Source organism: Phyllobates terribilis, unplaced genomic scaffold (genome assembly GCF_046119375.1).
Source record: "Phyllobates terribilis strain yellow unplaced genomic scaffold, ASM4611937v1 Scaffold_1__5_contigs__length_1240528914, whole genome shotgun sequence".
In the NCBI taxonomy this organism is placed as follows: Eukaryota; Metazoa; Chordata; class Amphibia; order Anura; family Dendrobatidae; genus Phyllobates; species Phyllobates terribilis.
The window spans coordinates 563324112-563346972 of record NW_027362761.1 but is presented as its reverse complement, the minus strand read 5'-3'; the positions used below and the strand labels follow the sequence as shown (position 1 = coordinate 563346972).

Genomic DNA, 22861 nt, shown 5'->3' with positions numbered 1-22861 from the left:
TCAATGGAGCAGATCCGTATCTTTCAGGGCTATATACCCTTAGGCTAGAATCATGTAGAATCCAAATTTGTGTCTCTTTGGGTAAATCCATCCTACCAAGCTGATGGTCTGAAGAGAGTCTGATCTTTGATTCTCCTTGTAAATTATCTTTTCAATATCTGTCCCAAGTCTGACTGCTACAGAAGCACATGTCACTTAAAATAGTTACAGTTGTCCTTGCAAGTACACGTTCACAGATAAGGGATTAGGAAGGGCATTACTCACAGGGCTCAGCTATCATTGTTTGAGCTAATCTATTACATAGTTGGTATAGTAGGGTCTCTTTAAATCAACATCATTGTTTCAGAATGAAAGAGGAGACAACAATCAAGGTTATACAAATACTCATATGTCCTTCTTGATCAGCCACAGAAAAACACATACATTTACAATTCAACATGAACACAATAGTATATTTCTCTTGGCTTAACTAATCTAATCTTCTGGTTTATTAAGACTATAGGCTGTATCGTCACAGCTGTCTCTGCTGCTTGTCAAGTGAATGCTAGTAATAGCCCGTGCAGCACTGAGACTGATTGTCAGCAGTAATATGCTGGTTCTGTTTATGACATCTATTGTTGATGACGAGCAATCTCAGAGCCTGTGTATAATTGAATTATATGAAAATCAGGCACTGGAGTGTGTTTCATATAGTGCAGTTGTAAGAGGGTGGACAAGAGAGCAGACAAGTACAGTTGATGATTAGCTGAATAACTACAAAAGAACACCACCATCTGCTGGTCAAAGGCAAAAGTGAAAGTCTAGAACAAGTTACTGTACAGTAGTAGGAACCCCAAGCGTGGAACTACATGTTCCTGTGGAAGAGATTGAAGACGACGCCAGGTCAGGTGACACCAGTGTCACAGAAACTAATTATAAGTGGCCTGGGTGGGCCAAGAAGGAGCAGTTGGCACCAGGACCTGGACCACGTAGGTTGTGTGGCTGCGGAATCCAGGTTCTGGTTACAGCCACCATCGCCACAGAGAGTGGTGAGATGCCAGAGAAGGCCTGAATTGAGTAGAACATCCATAAGCAGCCCCAGTAGAAGATCCATTAGAAGTGCCAGTAGCAGGCCAGTAGAAGATCCATGAGCAGCTCCAGTAGTAGATCCATAAGCAGCACCAGTAGAAGACCGTGACCAGATCCGAACCAGGCTCGGGAGACGATCCGGCTGTAGCAGAGGACCGTTCTTGTGGGCTGTTACTTCCAGCGCAGACGTACAATACAGAGTGTTGGCTGGGGCTGCGCTTCAGGGAACAGAGACGGCCAGTGCGATGAGCACACTGTATACTCAGTGACTTGTATATCTGTGACTTGTGGCCTAGTGAAATATACTGGTGACCCCCGCTAGGTCCAGTGTAACGATCAGAGGAGCTTACGGAGACTACAATGGTGACGGGTCCAGTACTGAGAGTGACGCCCGTTAAACTGAGACATAAAGGCTTTATGAGTCGTTTAACTGCTAGATAATAAGATCCTTAGCGTATATAATAGATAGTTGCATAGATGTTATATTTAGTCGCATCGCTGTGTTCTGATCGTGTCATAGCATACTGTATTGACCTTGCTGCTGTTACTCATAATATAGTGCTTACTTGTGCAAATACACAAGTGGTCAAAATTGTTGGTACCCCTGGTTTAATGAAAGAAAAATGCACAATGGTCACAAATAACTTGAATCTGACAAAAGTAATAATAAATTAAAAATCTAAGAAAATGAACAAATGAAAGTCAGACATTGCTTTTCTGCTTCCACAGAATTAATAAAAATGAAACTCATGAAATAGGCCTGGACAGAAATGATGGTACCCCTGAAAATAATGTGACAAAAGGGACATGTTAAATCAAGGTGTCCACTAATTAGCATCACAGGTGTCTACAATCTTGTAATCAGTCAGTGGGCCTGTATATAGGGCTCCAGATACTCAATGTGCTGTTTGGTGACATGGTGTGTACCACACTCAACATGGACCAGAGGAAGCAAAGGAAAGAGTTGTCTCAGGAGATTAGAAAGAAAATTATAGACAAGCATGTTAAAGGTAAAGGTTATAAGACCATCTCCAAGCAGTTTGATGTTCCCGTGACTACAGTTGCACATATTATTCAGAAATTTAAAATTCATGGGACTGTAGCCAACCTCCCTGGACATGTCCGCAGGAGGAAAATTGATGACAAATCAAAGAGACGGATAATACGAATGGTAACAAAAGAGCCCAGGATAACTTCTAAATAGATTAAAGGTGAACTTCAAGCTCAAGGAACATCAGTGTTAGATCGCACCATCCGTCGCTGTTTGATCCAAAGTGGACTTCATGGGAAACAACCAAGGAGAACACTATTGTTGAAAAAAATCATGAAAAAAGCCAGACTGAAATTTTCTAAACTACATGTTGACAAGCCACAAAGCTTCTGGGAGAATGTCCTATGGACAGATGAGACAAAAATCGAAGTTTTTGGCAAGGCACATCAGCTCTATGTTCACAGACGGAAAAATGAAGCATATCAAGAAAAGAACACTGTCCCTACTGTGAAACATGGGGGAGGCTGTTATGTTCTGGGGCTGCTTTGCCACATCTGGCACAGGGTGTCTTGAATCTGTGCAGGGTACAATGAAATCTCAAGACTATCAAGGGTTTCTAGAGACAAATGTGCTGCTCAGTGTCAGAAAGCTTGGTCTCAGTCGCAGGTCATGGGTCTTGCAACAGGATAATGACCCAAAACACACAGCTAAAAACACCCAAGACTGGCTAAGAGGAAAACATTGGACTATTCTGAAGTGGCCTTCTATGAGCCCTGACCTAAATCCTATTGAGCATCTTTAGAAAGAGCTGAAACATGCCGTCTGGAAAAGGCAACCTTCAAACACGAGACAACTGGAGCAGTTTGCTCATGAGGACTGGGCCAAAATACCTGTTGAGAGGTGCAGAAGTCTCATTGACAGATACAGGAATCGTTTGATTGCAGTGATTGCCTCAAAAGGTTGTTCCACAAAATATTAAGTTAAGAAGAACCATCATTTCTGTCCAGGCCGATTTCATGAGTTTAATTTTATAAAAAATTCTGTGGAAGCAGAAAAGCAATGTCTGACTTTCATTTGTTCATTTTCATAGATTTTTAATTTATTATACTTTTGTCAGATTCAAATTATTTCTGTGACCATTGTGGGTTTTTCTTTCATTAAACGAGGGATACCAACAATTTCGACCACGTGTGTATATAGTTGTGCTCAAAAGTTTACATACCCCGGCAGAATTTTCCCATTCTTGGCCTTGTTTCAGAGAATATGAATGATAACAAAAAAAACGTTTTCTCCACTCATGGTTATTGGTTGGCTGAAGCCATTTATTGTCAAACTACTGTGTTTTCTCTTTTTAAATCTTAATAACAACCAAAATCATCAAAATGACCCTGATCAAAAGTTCACATACCCCAGTTCTTAATACCGTGTATTGCCCCTCTAACATCAATGACAGCTTGAAGTATTTTGTGGTAGTTGTGGATGATGTTCTTTATTTTCTCAGATGGTAAAGCTGCCCATTCTTCTTGGCAAAAAGCCTCCAGTTCCTGTAAATTCCTGGGCTTGGACAGTGACACTTAACCAACACTATTTATTTCACTAAGGGCTCGCTCATACTGGCGTATAACATGGACAAGTGCAATGCGAGAAAACATGGCATTGCACTCTGACCAATGTTAGTAAATGAGTCAGTGCTCATCTGTGAGTTTTTTCTGAATCGGTCGGGGGAAAAAATTGCAGCATGCTGCAATTGTGTGTGAGAGTCGGATCGCACTCGCCAATGCAAGTAAATGGGTGCGAGAAAAAAATCGCACGGCACACGGACCATGCGTATGCTGCCCGATTTATACGCACACATCTCAAAAGAAAAGCCGACATTTCATCAGCCAAGTACAATAAATGCACAGCCCAAACTGTCAGAATAGAATAGATAGAACAGATACAGTATATAGAATAGATAAATGTCCTGTACATATTTAATGTCACAAGCCCCCTACATAAATAATAATAAACCAGCACCGTTTAGTGCCTTCCATGTGGCACTAAAGGGTTTTTAGCCTTATTTAACCTATTAAATAAATACATAATTTTAAAAAATGACATGGCATCCCCCCTATTTTTGATAACTAGAAAAGGTGGTTTCTGCGCACAGTGAGACCCGGCAGTTCTAATGAGCATTGTCGTCAGTACCCGGCCCTATGAATAGCAGTAACTTTACTGCTATTCACAGTCAGTGGAGCCAGATTTGGGTAATGTTGACTACAATGGACTACAACCCCAACTACCATTACCCACATTGCCACCGCACCAGGGCAATTGGGAAGAGCCGGGAAAAATCACTAGAACTGGTTAATCTCATGTGATGCACCAATTCTGGGGCGGCTGTGAGCTGATATTTTTAGACTGGGAAGGACCCAATAACCAGGGATCTTCCCAGCCTGATAATATAAGCAATAGCTGTCTGCTTTACCTTTGCTGGTTAACAAAAATAGAGGGGACCCTACGTCATTTTTTTTTATATATTTATTTATTTAATAGGTTAAATAAGGCTAAACACCCATTAGTGCCACATGAAAGTCACTAAAGGGTGCAAGTTTATAATATATAGGGGGCTTATGACTTTATATATCTACAGGACATCTAGCTATTCTATTTGTTCTATCTCTATATTCTGACTGTTTTTGCTGTGAATTTACTGTACTTTGCTGATAAAATTTCCGGTTTCCTTTGAGATGTGTGCATAAAAATTGGATGGCATACGCAGAGTCCATGTGCCATCCCATTTTTTTCTCGCACCCATAGACTTGCATTGGCGAGTCTCATCCAATATACACAGTTTACAGGAGTGTAGTTGGACTAGGAGGCACGAGAAACCTAGTCCTCTAGTGATAATCTCCTGCTGATAAAACACTGATTCTTTTGAACATATAGCAAACAGCCCAGAAAGTGACACTTCTTTGGAATTAGGGTCTCTGCCCCTACATCATGGTGCTTTCAGATTACATAACAAAAACCTGCTGACAGATTCACTGTAAAAAGTTTTGTCCACTACAGGGCAAATCCCACTTAACAACTAAATTGTCCATTGTGAAATAAAAAAAACACATATTTGCTAACAATCTCGGTGCTGAATCTCCTGGCGCTCACGTGATATTGTTATATCACTTGACCTCTGCAGCCGATCAGTCACTGATTGGCTGCAGCCTGTACGCTTCTATCAGAGTAGGCTTCTACTCTTATGGAGGAACGGTGCTTGTTTGGTAGGTAAATATGTGGACAAGTTGTTTTTTTTCTTATTTTACGATGGCCAATTTAGCTAAGCTGTTGTCCAGGAGTGGACAGCCCCAATAAATTAATTTAGGATATATTTCTAATATGAATTTAATCAAGATATGATTTTAATCATAAGACTTTGGCTGTTTAGCATTTATTTTTTCTCTTAGCAGTCATCAATAGGATAAAGGATAAAATGTTATTACAGCAAAGAATAGTGATAGAGTATTACATACCTGGGCCTGCAGATGTGCATCTCGTAGACTTTGTAGAGGATATTTGTGATTATTCATCATGGGGACCCGAACAGAACTTGAGGATGTCCTTTTGAAATTTTCTTTCTTTGTAAGCTTTGGATCAAACTGATTCATCCATTTCCCTATGGAAAAAGAAGTATAGTATAATACCACCACAATGATAAGCAACAAAAAAGCATAATAGTAGCATAAAAGTTATTAGCAACATTTTGTGCCAGTCAGCAAACTAGAAAAATGAAAAAAATATGGCTGTAAACATTTAGTTAAAGATTTATTAAGTGCCATAGCCTTAATGCAGTACTTCTAAATGCATGTTTCACGTAAAGAGAATCCTCTTGTAAATGATCCCTCAAGGGAAGGCATTTGCTAGAACAGTTTGTGGGTGCCTAGTCAATATTTGCAGAGCTGTTTAAACTACGCCCCAGGTGTTGGACAGCTTTTTATACCTTAGGGCAGAGATGTCAAACTCAAACACACAGAGGGCCAAAATGAAAAACTTGGACAAAGTCACGGGCCAACCAGTATACAGAATAATGGGCCCCACATAGGCCTCCATACAGAATAATGGGCCCCACATAGTCCTCCATACAGTATAATGGGCCCCACATAGTCTTCCATACAGAATAATGGCCCCACATAGTCCTCCATACAGAATAATGGGCCCCACATAGTCCTCCATACAGAATAATGGCCCCACATAGTCCTCCATACAGAATAATGGGCCCCACATAGTCCTCCATACAGAATAATGGGCCCCACATAGTCCTCCATACAGAATAATGGCCCCACATAGTCCTCCATACTGAATAATGGGCCCCACATAGTCCTCCGTACAGAATAATGGCCCCACATAGTCCTCCATACAGAATAATGGGCCCCACATAGTCCTACATACAGAATAATGGCCCCACATAGTCCTCCATAGAGTATAATGGCCCCACATAGACCTCCATACAGAATAATGGTCCCCACATAGTCCTCCATACACTATAATGGCCCCACATAGTCCTCCATACAGTATAATTGCCCCACATAGTCCTCCATACAGAATAATGGTCCTCACATAGTCCTCCGTACAGAATAATAGCCCCATATAGTGTTCCATACAGAATAATGGCCCTACATAGTCCTCCATACAGAATAATGGACGCAACTTAGTCTTCCATACAGAATAATGGCCCCACATAGTCCTCCATACAGAATAATGGGCCCTACAAAGTCCTCCATACAGAATAATGGCCCCACATAATCCTCCATATAGAATAATAGACCCCACATCGACTTCCATACAGAATAATGGGCCCCACATAATCCTCCATACAATATAATGGGCACCACATAGTCCTCCATACAGAATAATGGCCCCACATAGTCCTCCATACAGAATAATGGGCCCCACACAGTCCTCCATACTGTATAATGGGCCCCACATAGTCCTCCATACAGAAAAATGGGCCCCACACAGTCCTCCATACAGAACAATTGGCCCCACATAGAATTCCATACCGAATAATGGGCCCCACATAGTCCTCGATACAGAATAATGGCCCCACATAGTGCTCCATACAGTATAATTGCCCTAAATAGTCCTCCATACAGAATAATGGCCCCATATAGTGTTCCATACAGAATAATGGCCCAACATAGTCCTCCATACAGAATAATGGACCCAACTTAGTCTTCCATACAGAATAATGGCCCCACATAGTCCTCCATACAGAATAATGGGCCCTACAAAGTCCTCCATACAGAATAATGGCCCCACATAATCTTCCATACAGTATAATGGGCCCACATAGTGCTCAATAGAGAATAATGGGCCCCACATAGTCCTCCATACAGAATAATGGGCCCCACATAGTCCTCCATGCAGTATAATGGGCCCCACATAGTCCTCCATACAGAATAATGGCGCCACATAGTCCTCCATACAGAATAAAGAGACCTACATAGTCCTCTATACAGACTAATGGCCCCACATAATCCTCCGTACAGTATAATGGGCCCACATAGTACTCCATGCAGTATAATGGTCCCCACATAGTCCTCCATACAGAATAATGGCGCCACATAGTCCTCCATACAGAATAAAGGGCCCTACATAGTCCTCCATACAGAATAATTGCCCCACATAATCTTGCATACAGTATAATGGGCCCACATAGTGCTCCATACAGAATAATGGGCCCACATAGTCCTCCATACAGAATAATGGCCCCACATAGTCCTCCATACAGAATAATGGGCCCCACATAGTCCTCCATACAGAATAATGGGCTCCACATAGTCCTCCGTACAGAATAATGGCCCCACATAGTCCTCCATACAGAATAATGGGCCCCACATAGTCCTCCATACAGAATAATGGCCCCACATAGTCCTCCATACAGAATAATGGGCCCCACATAGTCCTCCATACAGAATAATGGCCCCACATAGTCCTCCATAGAGTATAATGGCCCCACATAGTCCTCCATACAGAATAATGGTCCCCACATAGTCCTCCGTACAGTATAATGGCCCCACATAGTCCTCCATACAGAATAATGGCCCCACATAGTCCTCCATACAGAATAAGTGCACCACATAGTCCTCCATACAGAACAATGGTCCCCACATAGTCCTCCGTACAGAATAATGGCCCGATATAGTGTTCCATACAGAATAATGGCCCTACATAGTCCTCCATATAGAATAATGGACCCAACTTAGTCTTCCATACAGAATAATGGCCTCACATAGTCCTCCATACAGAATAATGGGCCCTACAAAGTCCTCCATACAGAATAATGGCCCCACATAATCCTCCATATAGAATAATGGGCCCCACATAGACTTTCATACAGAATAATGGGCCCCACATCGACTTCCATACAGAATAATGGGCCCCACATAATCCTCCATGCAGTATAATGGGCACCACAAAGTCCTCCATACAGAATAATGGCCCCACATAGTCCTCCATACAGAATAATGGGCCCCACACAGTCCTCCATACTGTATAATGGGCCCCACATAGTCCTCCATACAGAATAATGGGCCCCACACAGTCCTCCATATAGAACAATTGGCCCCACATAGAATTCCATACCGAATAATGGGCCCCACAAAGTCCTCGATACAGAATAATGGCCCCGCATAGTGCTCCATACAGAATAATGGCCCCACATAGTGTGCCATACAGAATAATGGTCCCACATAGTCCTCCATACAGCATAATGGGCCCCACTTAGTCCTCCATACAGAATAATGGGCCCCACTTAGTCCTCCATACAGAATAATGGGCCCCACTTAGTCCTCCATACAGAATAATGGTCCCCACATAGTCCTCCGTACCGTATAATGGCCCCACATAGTCCTCCATACAGAATAATGGCCCCGCATAGTCCTCCATACAGTATAATTGCCCCACATAGTCCTCCATACAGAATAATGGTCCCCACATAGTCCTCCGTACAGAATAATGGCCCCATATAGTGTTCGATACAGAATAACTGCCCTACATAGTCCTACATACAGAATAATGGACCCAACTTAGTCTTCCATACAGAATAATGGCCCCACATAGTCCTCCATACAGAATAATGGGCCCTACAAAGTCCTCCATGCAGAATAATGGCCCCACATAATCCTCCATATAGAATAATGGGCCCCACATAGACTTTCATACAGAATAATGGGCCCCACATCGACTTCCATACAGAATAATGGCCCCACATAATCCTCCATATAGAATAATGGACCCCACATCGACTTCCATACAGAATAATGGGCCCCACATAATCCTCCATACAATATAATGGGCACCACATAGTCCTCCATACAGAATAATGGCCCCACATAGTCCTCCATACAGAATAATGGGCCCCACACAGTTCTCCATACTGTATAATGGGCCCCACATAGTCCTCCATACAGAATAATGGGCCCCACACAGTCCTCCATACAGAACAATTGGCCCCACATAGAATTCCATACCGAATAATGGGCCCCACATAGTCCTCGATACAGAATAATGGCCCCACATAGTGCTCCATACAGTATAATTGCCCTAAATAGTCCTCCATACAGAATAATGGCCCCATATAGTGTTCCATACAGAATAATGGCCCTACATAGTCCTCCATACAGAATAATGGACCCAACTTAGTCTTCCATACAGAATAATGGCCCCACATAGTCCTCCATACAGAATAATGGGCCCTACAAAGTCCTCCATACAGAATAATGGCCCCACATAATCTTCCATACAGTATAATGGGCCCACATAGTGCTCAATAGAGAATAATGGGCCCCACATAGTCCTCCATACAGAATAATGGGCCCCACACAGTCCTCCATATAGAACAATTGGCCCCACATAGAATTCCATACCAAATAATGGGCCCCACATAGTCCTCGATACGGAATAATGGCCCCGCATAGTGCTCCATACAGAATAATGGCCCCACATAGTGTGCCATACAGAATAATGGTTCCACATAGTCCTCCATACAGAATAATGGGCCCCACTTAGTCCTCCATGCAGAATAATGGGCCCCACTTAGTCCTCCATACAGAATAATGGGCCCCACTTAGTCCTCCATACAGAATAATGGTCCCCACATAGTCCTCCGTACAGTATAATGGCCCTACATAGTCCTCCATACAGAATAATGGCCCCGCATAGTCCTCCATACAGTATAATTGCCCCACATAGTCCTCCATACAGAATAATGGTCCCCACATAGTCCTCCGTACAGAATAATGGCCCCATATAGTGTTCCATACAGAATAACTGCCCTACATAGTCCTACATACAGAATAATGGACCCAACTTAGTCTTCCATACAGAATAATGGCCCCACATAGTCCTCCATACAGAATAATGGGCCCTACAAAGTCCTCCATACAGAATAATGGCCCCACATAATCCTCCATATAGAATAATGGGCCCCACATAGACTTTCATACAGAATAATGGGCCCCACATCGACTTCCATACAGAATAATGGCCCCACATAATCCTCCATATAGAATAATGGACCCCACATAATCCTCCATACAATATAATGGGCACCACATAGTCCTCCATACAGAATAATGGCCCCACATAGTCCTCCATACAGAATAATGGGCCCCACACAGTTCTCCATACTGTATAATGGGCCCCACATAGTCCTCCATACAGAACAATTGGCCCCACATAGAATTCCATACCGAATAATGGGCCCCACATAGTCCTCGATACAGAATAATGGCCCCACATAGTGCTCCATACAGTATAATTGCCCTAAATAGTCCTCCATACAGAATAATGGCCCCATATAGTGTTCCATACAGAATAATGGCCCTACATAGTCCTCCATACAGAATAATGGACCCAACTTAGTCTTCCATACAGAATAATGGCCCCACATAGTACTCCATACAGAATTATGGGCCCTACAAAGTCCTCCATACAGAATAATGGCCCCACATAATCTTCCATACAGTATAATGGGCCCACATAGTGCTCAATAGAGAATAATGGGCCCCACATAGTCCTCCATACAGAATAATGGGTCCCACATAGTACTCCATGCAGTATAGTGGGCCCCACATAGTCCTCCATACAGAATAATGGTGCCACATAGTCCTCCATACAGAATAAAGGGCCCTACATAGTCCTCCATACAGAATAATTGCCCCACATAATCTTGCATACAGTATAATGGGCCCACATAATCCTACGTACAGTATAATGGGCCCACATAGTACTCCATGCCGTATAATGGGCCCACATAGTCCTCCATACAGAATAATGGCGCCACATAGTCCTCCATACAGAATAAAGGGCCCTACATAGCCCTCCATACAGAATAATTGCCCCACATAATCTTGCATAGAGTATAATGGGCCCACATAGTCCTCCATACAGAATAATGGCCCCACATAGTCCTCCATACAGAATAATGGGCCCCACATAGTCCTCCATACAGAATAATGGGCCCCACATAGTCCTCCGTACAGAATAATGGCCCCACATAGTCCTCCATACAGAATAATGGGCCCCACATAGTCCTCCATACAGAATAATGGCCCCACATAGTCCTCCATACAGAATAATGGGCCCCACATAGTCCTCCATACAGAATAATGGCCCCACATAGTCCTCCATAGAGTATAATGGCCCCACATAGTCCTCCATACAGAATAATGGTCCCCACATAGTCCTCCGTACAGTATAATGGCCCCACAAAGTCCTCCATACAGAATAATGGCCCCACATAATCCTCCATATAGAATAATGGGCCCCACATAGACTTTCATACAGAATAATGGGCCCCACATCGACTTCCATACAGAATAATGGGCCCCACATAATCCTCCATACAGTATAATGGGCACCACAAAGTCCTCCATACAGAATAATGGCCCCATATAGTCCTCCATACAGAATAATGGGCCCCACACAGTCCTCCATACTGTATAATGGGCCCCACATAGTCCTCCATACAGAATAATGGGCCCCACACAGTCCTCCATATAGAACAATTGGCCCCACATAGAATTCCATACCGAACAATGGGCCCCACATAGTCCTCGATACAGAATAATGGTCCCCACATAGTCCTCCGTACAGTATAATGGCCCCACAAAGTCCTCCATACAGAATAATGGCCCCACATAATCCTCCATATAGAATAATGGGCCCCACATAGACTTTCATACAGAATAATGGGCCCCACATCGACTTCCATACAGAATAATGGGCCCCACATAATCCTCCATACAGTATAATGGGCACCACAAAGTCCTCCATACAGAATAATGGCCCCATATAGTCCTCCATACAGAATAATGGGCCCCACACAGTCCTCCATACTGTATAATGGGCCCCACATAGTCCTCCATACAGAATAATGGGCCCCACACAGTCCTCCATATAGAACAATTGGCCCCACATAGAATTCCATACCGAACAATGGGCCCCACATAGTCCTCGATACAGAATAATGGCCCCGCATAGTGCTCCATACAGAATAATGGCCCCACATAGTGTGCCATACAGAATAATGGTCCCACATAGTCCTCCATACAGAATAATGGGCCCCACTTAGTCCTCCATACAGAATAATGGGCCCCACATAGTCCTCCATACAGAATAATGGTCCCCACATAGTCCTTCGTACAGTATAATGGCCCCACATAGTCCTCCATACAGAATAATGGCCCCGCATAGTCCTCCATACAGTATAACTGCCCCACATAGTCCTCCATACAGAATAATGGTCCCCACATAGTCCTCCGTACAGAATAATGGCCCCATATAGTGTTCCATACAGAATAACTGCCCTACATAGTCCTCCATACAGAATAATGGACCCAACTTAGTCTTCCATACAGAATAATGGCCCCACATAGTCCTCCATACAGAATAATGGGCCCTACAAAGTACTCCATACAGAATAATGGCCCCACATAATCCTCCATATAGAATAATGGGCCCCACATAGACTTTCATACAGAATAATGGGCCCCACATCGACTTCCATACAGAATAATGGCCCCACATAATCCTCCATATAGAATAATGGACCCCACATCGACTTCCATACAGAATAATGGGCCCCACATAATCCTCCATACAATATAATGGGCACCACATAGTCCTCCATACAGAATAATGGCCCCACATAGTCCTCCATACAGAATAATGGGCCCCACACAGTTCTCCATACTGTATAATGGGCCCCACATAGTCCTCCATACAGAATAATGGGCCCCACACAGTCCTCCATACAGAACAATTGGCCCCACATAGAATTCCATACCGAATAATGGGCCCCACATAGTCCTCGATACAGAATAATGGCCCCACATAGTGCTCCATACAGTATAATTGCCCTAAATAGTCCTCCATACAGAATAATGGCCCCATATAGTGTTCCATACAGAATAATGGCCCTACATAGTCCTCCATACAGAATAATGGACCCAACTTAGTCTTCCATAGAGAATAATGGCCCCACATAGTCCTCCATACAGAATAATGGGCCCTACAAAGTCCTCCATACAGAATAATGGCCCCACATAATCTTCCATACAGTATAATGGGCCCACATAGTGCTCAATAGAGAATAATGGGCCCCACATAGTCCTCCATACAGAATAATGGCCCCACATAGTCCTCCATACAGAATAATGGGCCCCACATAGTCCTCCATACAGAATAATGGCCCCACATAGTCCTCCATACAGAATAATGGGCCCTACATAGTCCTCCATACAGAACAATGGTCCCCACATAGTCCTCCGTACAGAATAATGGCCCGATATAGTGTTCCATACAGAATAATGGCCCTACATAGTCCTCCATATAGAATAATGGACCCAACTTAGTCTTCCATACAGAATAATGGCCTCACATAGTCCTCCATACAGAATAATGGGCCCTACAAAGTTCTCCATACAGAATAGTGGCCCCACATAATGCTCCATATAGAATAATGGGCCCAACATAGACTTTCATACAGAATAATGGGCCCCACATCGACTTCCATACAGAATAATGGGCCCCACATAATCCTCCATACAGTATAATGGGCACCACAAAGTCCTCCATACAGAATAATGGCCCCACATAATCCTCCATATAGAATAATGGGCCCCACATAGACTTTCATACAGAATAATGGGCCCCACATCGACTTCCATACAGAATAATGGGCCCCACATAATCCTCCATACAGTATAATGGGAACCACATAGTCCTCCATACAGAATAATGGCCCCACATAATCTTCCATACAGAATAATGGGCCCCACACAGTCCTCCATACTGTATAATGGGCCCCACACAGTCCTCCATACAGAATAATGGGCCCCACACAGTCCTCCATATAGAACAATTGGCCCCACATAGAATTCCATACCGAATAATGGTCCCAACATAGTCCTCGATACAGAATAATGGCCCCACATAGTGCTCCATACAGAATAATGGCCCAACATAGTGTGCCATACAGAATAATGGTCCGACATAGTCCTCTATACAGAATAATGGGCCCCACTTAGTCCTCCATACAGAATAATGGGCCCCACATAGTCCTCCATACAGAAAAATGGTCCCCACATAGTCCTCCGTACAGTATAATGGCCCCACATAGTCCTCCATACAGAATAATGGCCCCACATAGTCCTCCATACAGTATAGTTGCCCCACATAGTCCTCCATACAGAATAATGGTCCCCACATAGTCCTCAATACAGAATAATGGACCCAACTTAGTCTTCCATACAGAATAATGGCCCCACATAGTCCTCCATATAGAATAATGGGCCCTACAAAGTCCTCCATACAGAATAATAGCCCCACATAATCTTCCATATAGAACAATGGGCCCCACATAGACTTTCATACAGAATAATGGGCCCCACATAGACTTTCATACAGAATAATGGGCCCCACATCGACTTCCAAACAGAATAATGGGCCCCACATAATCCTCCATACAGTATAATGGGCACCACATAGTCCTCCATACAGAATAATGGGCCCCACATAGTCCTCCATACAGAAATGTAACATACCTGGCGGCGTCCTTGCATAGTGGTCCATCTCCCACTGTGCAAGAGCGCGCACTTGATCTCCAGTCCAGAATGTCTCTCTGGCTTCCCTCCATGCTGTCTGTTTGCTTCTGTGTGCTGCTGCTTAAGGGCGGCGCCCGATCACTTCCTGCTTTTTGTACCTGCTGCAGGCACACCCCTTGTGCGTCCTCAGCCTATTGCTGTCTGTCACCTGGTATTTAAACCAGCTGCTCCAATTAACCCATGCCTGAGCATTGTGTTTCATTTAGTGTGCTCTTGCACTCTGAATGTGTCAGGTCCCTTCTGTGTTCTTTTGTCTGCCTATCCTGGAGGCTGTATTTCCAGGCCTGTCTGAACATGCTCCTAGCCTGTTCCTCCCGCCTTCTAGGGGCTGATTACCTAGACCCGCTCCTGTATCTTGTCTGTCCTGTCTGAACACACTCCTAGCCTGTTCCTCCCGCCTTCTAGGGGCTGCTACCTAGACCCGCTCCTGTATCTTGCTACTGTGTCTGTTCTTGTCTGTATACTCTTCTTGTTATGTTCTGCTACCAGAGCTAAGGAAAGAGAGGAGATCTGTCCCTACGATAGAACTCAGCTTTATCCCTACGATGTAACAGGGGACCTGATCCTGCGATCAGACCTGCTAAAGTCCTAAGCTAGTCTGTACGGAGACCTATAGATGTGGGGAAGGAATCCCTACAAGTACTAAGGACTGGCAGGAAAATGGGACACCTCCTAACAGAAATAGTAGCAGACAGACAAACAAACAAAATATATAGAACACTGAGGTCTGTAGACCAAGCAAACTAACAGAGTTAGATACAGAGCACAGGCTAGCTAGAAAGTAGTTATACAATGAAGTCCAGCAAAGCCAGAAGGGCGGAGCAGGATTAAATAGGCCAACAAGGTCATGTGACCAGCAAAGGAAAAAACCTAAGAGCAAGGTTCTAACAGTACCCCCCCTTCTAAGAGGATCCTCCGGATCCCCTAGGACCAGGCTTATCAGGAAATCTCCTGTGAAACGCTCTGATAAGTCTGGACGCGGAAACATCATCTGACCTCACCCAAGAGTTATCCTCGGGTCCGAAACCTTTTCAGGCCACAAGATACTGCAAACTACCTCTATACCGTCTAGAGTTAAGGATGCGAGAAATTTCATATTCCCCGTCCTCCACCACCGGAGGAACAGAGGCAGAGGCGTCACCATCCGACACAACAGCTTTTTTTAACAGAGAGACATGAAATACCGGATTAATTCTCCAGGAGGTAGGAACCTCCAACCTAACAGCAGATTGGTTGACAACCTGAAGCACCTTAAAGGGCCCTACAAACTTGGGACCCAATTTCTTAGAAGGAATCCTCAACCGCAGATTCCTAGAGGACAACCAAACCATGTCACCAACAGCGAACAAAACCTCCTGTCGTTTCCTATCAAAGTAGTCTTTAGATTTTCTGTTGGCCTCCTGAAGATTACCACGCACATCCGTCCAAACTCTCTCCAAATCACCGGAAAAATTCTCCTCCTCAGGCACGGCAGATCCCAACTTGGAGAACGACCCAAACGACGGATGTCTCCCAGAACAACAAAAAAAAGGCGAACAACCAGCAGAAGAAGATGTATGATTGTTCAGAGCAAATTCAGCAAGTGGCAGAAACTCAGACCACCCCTCTTGATTGTCTGCCACAAAACAACGCAAGAACTGCTCCACATCCTGGTTTTTCCTTTCTGTCTGGCCATTAGATTCAGGATGATATCCGGACGAGAACGATAAATGAACTCCCAACCTGTCACAAAAGGCACGCCAAAAACGAGCCACGAACTGAGGACCCCTATCAGAAACAATGTCAGTAGGAACGCCATGAAGTCTGACAATTTCCTTGACAAAGGCCTTAGCGAGAGTTTTAGCGCAGGGCAGTTTGACGAAGGGAACCAAGTGACACATCTTGCTAAAACGGTCCACGACCACCCAGATGACAGTAAAACCCTCAGAGGGGGGAAGGTCAGTTATAAAGTCCATAGCCAAATGTGTCCAAGGAGCACTGGGAACCTCCAAAGGACAAAGCAACCCCGCAGCAGGAGTATGTGAGGACTTAGATCTAGCACATATAGTACATTGATGCACCCACTTAATGACTTCCTTCTGCCATCCAGGCCACCAAAAACTGCGACCCACCAGTCTCTTGGTCTCAGAGATTCCGGGATGACCTGCCAACCGAGATTCGTGACACTCAACAAACAAATCTCTCCTAAAGGTCCCAGGCACAAACAACCTCCCATGAGGAGTGTTAGATGGGGCATTCTCCTGTGCTTTAAGAATCTCATCTTCCAAAACGGAGTCCAAAGCAGCTATCACAACACCTTCTTGTAAAATGTTCTCCTCTTTCTCAGCACCGACTATGGGAGAAAAACTGCGAGACAAGGCATCCGCCTTAACATTCTTAGTACCAGGGATGTAAGTAACGGAGAAATTAAACCGCGAGAAAAACAGTGCCCACCTAGCCTGACGGGCATTCAGGCGCTTGGCAGCATCAAGATATATCAGATTTTTATGATCCGTAAGAACCTGAACGGGAAATTCCGCACCTTCCAAGAAGTGGCGCCAGTGTTCAAATGCGAGTTTAATAGCCAATAATTCCCGATTACCAATATCGTAATTCAGTTCAGTCTCCGAAAATTTTTTTGAAAAAAAGGCACAGGGATGTAATCCATCCCCGTTATCCTGAGACAATACTGCGCCAACCCCCACAGAGGAAGCATCAACCTCAACCAAAAACGGCTTAGTCACATCAGGCTGCATAAGGATGGGAGCAGAGGTGAACCTCTCCTTGAGATACACAAAAGCTTCAATAGCCTCAGAAGACCACTGAACCGCATCAGCACCTTTCCTGGTGAGATCGGTCAGAGGTTTGACAATACTAGAAAAATTTTTTATGAATTTTCTGTAATAATTGGCGAAACCTAAAAACCTCTGTATCGATTTCAAACCAATAGGCCTAGGCCATTCCTGTACAGCTTGAACTTTAACCAGGTCCATCTCAAAACCTTCGCTGGAGATAATGTAACCCAAAAAACTAATTCTCTGTACAGCGAACTCACATTTCTCCAGCTTAGCAAAAAGCGAATTGTCCATTAACAACTGTAATACCTCACGTACGCTCCGCCAATGAGACTCCAGATCCGGCGAATAAATCAAAATGTCATCCAAATACACAACCACATTTTTGCCGATCAAAGGTCTAAGGATGTCATTAATAAGATTCTGAAAAAATGCAGGAGCATTAGTAAGACCAAAAGGCATAACCAGATTGTCAAAATGACCCACAGGAGTGTTAAAAGCAGTCTTCCATTCGTCACCCTCCTTCATGCGCAACAGATTGTATGCCCCCTTAAGGTCAATTTTAGAGAACCACTTGGCCCCCATTAACTGGTTAAATAAATCAGGAATCAATGGCAGTGGGTAAGGATTGCGTACAGTAATTTTGTTAATCTCACGAAAATCCAGACAAGGACGTAAACCGCCGTCCTTTTTTTTTACAAAAAAAAATCCAAACGCCACAGGAGACTTAGAAGGCCTAATGTGACCGGCGGCCAAACTTGTCTGTATGTATTCCTCCAAAGCCTTCCTCTCAGGAATAGTAAGGTTAAATAAACGACTTTTAGGAAGAGTCGCTCCAGGGACAAATTCAATAGAACAATCATAGTCTCTATGGGGAGGCAAAACCTGCGATTCCTTCTCAGAAAAAACTCTCCAAAAATCCTGAATAGGAACAGGCAATTCTCCCCTATCCAAAGCTGCAATACGCCCGTTACAACACTTGTCATAACATTTATGGCTCCAGGATTTAATTTCACTGGTAGACCAATCCAGTACAGGATTGTGAAATTTTAACCAGGGCAATCCCAATATTACTGGAGAAGGCAAGTTATTCAAAACTACCAAATCCAATTTCTCATGGTGAACACCATTAATAGTGAGAGGAAATTCACAGACCTTGAGAGTAATATTCTTCAAAGGGGAGCCATCCACAGAAACCACAGCAATGGGGGATGATAAAGGTTCGGGTTTTAAATTGAGTCTTTCCAAGAATCCCCCATCAATTACATTCAGAGTAGACCCACAATCGACAAACACCCGAAATTCCATTAATTTTTCCTGAGCAATCGTGGAAGCAGCTAAAAATACACCCTTGGAATTTAAACAGGCAATACGGGCATGACTGACCACTTTTTTTTCTTTCTTCATACGAAGCTCACAGCCTTTAATCAAATGACCAGATTTTCCGCAATAGAAACACAAGCCTTCAAAAAATCTACGGTCTTTTTCTTGAGAGCGAGGTGCCACCGATCCAATCTCCATCGGTTCACCACTGTTAGTACACACATTCTCATAACCAGAAACTGACATAGCAGAGGATTTGCTCTCATTAACCCTTGCACGCAGTCTCCTATCCACCCGTATAACTAATTGCATAGCCTGTTGCAAATCTTCAGGTGTAGGATAAGCAATTAGCAGGTCTTTAACCCTTTCATTGAGCCCAGCAAGAAATAGACTTTTCAGAGCAGAATCGTTCCACCCTGTTTGAGTAGACCATCGACGGAAATGAGTACAATATTTTTCCACATTACCTGATCCCTGTCTCAAACGTCTTAACTCAGTCTCAGCTGATGCGACACGGTCAGGATCATCATATAATAGCCCCAAAGCAGAAAAAAAACTATCCACTGATCTGAAGCATGTATCACTAGGTTGCAAAGAAAAGGCCCACTCCTGAGGCTCTTTACGCAAAAGTGACATTATGAACCCTATGCGCTGGGATTCATCCCCAGAGGACTTGGGTCTCAAACGAAAATACAATAAGCAAGCATTTTTAAATGAAAAAAATTCTCGGTGTTCACCAAAAAATAAATCCGGCAAACATACCTTAGGCTCCAAGAAATGTGCTCCAGGACAGTTACTCACGTGCTGACGGAGCTCGGCCACCTCCAGAGAGAGTCCCTGCAGGCGATGAGCCAAATCCTGAACCGACACCATGATGGAACAGAAAAATCTTTCCTTAGAGAATTTGCAGGCTGGACTTACTGTTATGTTCTGCTACCAGAGCTAAGGAAAGAGAGGAGATCTGTCCCTACGATAGAACTCAGCTTTATCCCTACGATGTAACAGGGGACCTGATCCTGCGATCAGACCTGCTAAAGTCCTAAGCTAGTCTGTACGGAGACCTATAGATGTGGGGAAGAAATCCCTACAAGTACTAAGGACTGGGAGGAAAATGGGACACCTCCTAACAGAAATAGTAGCAGATAGACAAACAAACAAAATATATAGAACACTGAGGTCCGTAGACCAAGCAAACTAACAGAGTTAGATACAGAGCACAGGCTAGCTAGAAAGTAGTTATACAATGAAGTCCAGCAAAGCCAGAAGGGCGGAGCAGGATTAAATAGGCCAACAAGGTCATGTGACCAGCAAAGGAAAAAACCTAAGAGCAAGGTTCTAACACTTCTAGCCTGTTTCCCGTATTTCTCTATGTCCGTACCTTTCCTTTTTATGCAGAGTCTGAACTCGTACCTAACTCCTGCTCGTTGTCACTGTACTCCCGTTTGTGAGTTTGTGGTCCACTCGCTACTTCACTGTAAGTACCCTGTGGGTATCTGGTTCAGCCTTTCCCTTCTTGTCTGTTCCGTGTGAACAGAGCCCTGTCCCCCCTGCTCTGCCTTGCTCACCGCTCCGGCGGTTCTAGCCTGCTCTGCCTTGCTCACCGCTCCGGCGGTTCTAGCCTGCTCTGCCTTGCTCACCGCTCCGGCGGTTCTAGCCTGCTCTGCCTTGCTCACCGCTCCGGCGGTTCTAGCCTGCTCTGCCTTGCTCACCGCTCCGGCGGTTCTAGCCTGCTCTGCCTTGCTCACCGCTCCGGCGGTTCTAGCCTGCTCTGCCTTGCTCACCGCTCCGGCGGTTCTAGCCTGCTCTGCCTTGCTCACCGCTCCGGCGGTTCTAGCCTGCTCTGCCATTGCTCACCGCTCCGGCGGTTCTAGCCTGCTCTGCCATTGCTCACCGCTCCGGCGGTTCTAGCCTGCTCTGCCATTGCTCACCGCTCCGGCGGTTCTAGCCTGCTCTGCCATTGCTCACCGCTCCAGCGGTTCTAGCCTGCTCTGCCATTGCTCACCGCTCCGGCGGTTCTAGCCTGCTCTGCCTTTGCTCACCGCTCCGGCGGTTCTAGCCTGCTCTGCCTTTGCTCACCGCTCCGGCGGTTCTAGCCTGCTCTGCCTTTGCTCACCGCTCCGGCGGTTCTAGCCTGCTCTGCCTTTGCTCACCGCTCCGGCGGTTCTAGCCTGCTCTGCCCTTGCTCACTGCTCTGGCAGTCTCGCTCTGCTCTGACTTCTTGCTCACTGCTCCGGCAGTCTCGCTCTGCTCTGACTTCTTGCTCACTGCTCCGGCAGTCTCGCTCAGCTCTGACCCTTTGCTCACCGCTCCAGGCGGCCTTGTCCTGCTCTACTCTTGCTCACCGCTCCAGGCGGCCTTGTCCTGCTCTACTCTTGCTCACCGCTCAAGGCGACATTGTCCTGCTCTACTCTTGCTCACTGCTCCAGGCGGCCTCGTCCTGCTCTACTCTTGCTCACCGCTCCAGGCGGTCTCGTCCTGCCCTGCTCTCGCTCACCTCTCTGGGCGGCCTCACTCTGCTGTGTTTGTCCGCCACATCTGTGGTTCTGTTCCTGAGTCCCAGTGTGTACTGGGTCCTACCCCGCCTGTGTTCCTACCTGCTAGTGCCTCCCTGTCTGCACTCTAGCCGTGCTTGCCTGTACCCCCCTGCCTGCATACCCGCCTGCCTGCATACCAGTCGTGCCTGCCTATACCCACCAGTCTGTGTGCCAGCCTAACCAGTCTGTTCCTGTATTCCCCTGTGTGGGTCAACAGCCGTGTCCGGGGTCTGTCCTGGAGAAGCACCTGGTCCCTCTGCTCGGTTCCTCCTTTGTGCACTGGCGTCGTATGCCGTCGTGCGACCCTGGTCGGATCGGGTGAATACCTAGTTACGCCCCTCCAGGCATTCACTCTCCGGCACGGTCCAGTGGAATCACACGCACACGCCGCTCAGCCCGGGCGTGTGCATTACAGCATGCTCAGGCCATGGTTCCCGTTGAGCCCCACGGCCTTCGCTCTCTGAGACGTTTTCCAGCGAATACATGCATAAATAAATAAATAATTTTTTTTTTCCTTAGCTGAGTTCCAGGCGAATTACGCACCCGTCCAGATGGATCTATCAGCTCTCGTTCCTGCGGATCTGCCACGTTACTATGGGGATCCAAGACAGAGTCGTGCATTTGTGGAGCAATGAATGCTACACTTCAAGTTCTACCCTCTATGTTTTCCCACAGATCGGACTAAGGTGGGATTCATGATGTCTTACCTAGCGGGTGATGCCTTGAATTGGATCACCCCCCTATGGGACGCGCAGGATCCTATCGTCCTGGACATAATGGCCTTCCTGGTGGCCTTTCTAATGGTCTTCGATGATCCTAACCCGGAGGCTCCTGCTGAAGCTTCACTTCCCAATATCCCGGAGCAGCCCCGATGGGTAATGTGTGTGGGTAGCGCAATAGTCCTCCAGCCCAATGAGACTACTGCCCACCCAGAATCCTCACAGGGTGACTACGCTCTCTGGAATACTTCTCCCAACCTCAAGAGGCAGTCCAGACATGCTAGACGTAGAGGCAAGCCGTCACGCCAGT

General features: G+C 45.2%; 1 protein-coding gene across 1 annotated transcript in view; it reads right to left on the bottom strand.

The window, feature by feature from the left end:
* Window positions 1-22861, bottom strand: part of LOC141270542 (factor XIIa inhibitor-like) — a 76474-nt gene that overhangs the window by 24828 nt on the left and 28785 nt on the right. Inside the window, exon 6 of the mRNA XM_073680603.1 lies at window positions 5566-5708. Coding sequence (XP_073536704.1) covers window positions 5566-5708 — 143 coding nt within the window. The remainder of the gene's footprint in view (window positions 1-5565; window positions 5709-22861) is intronic.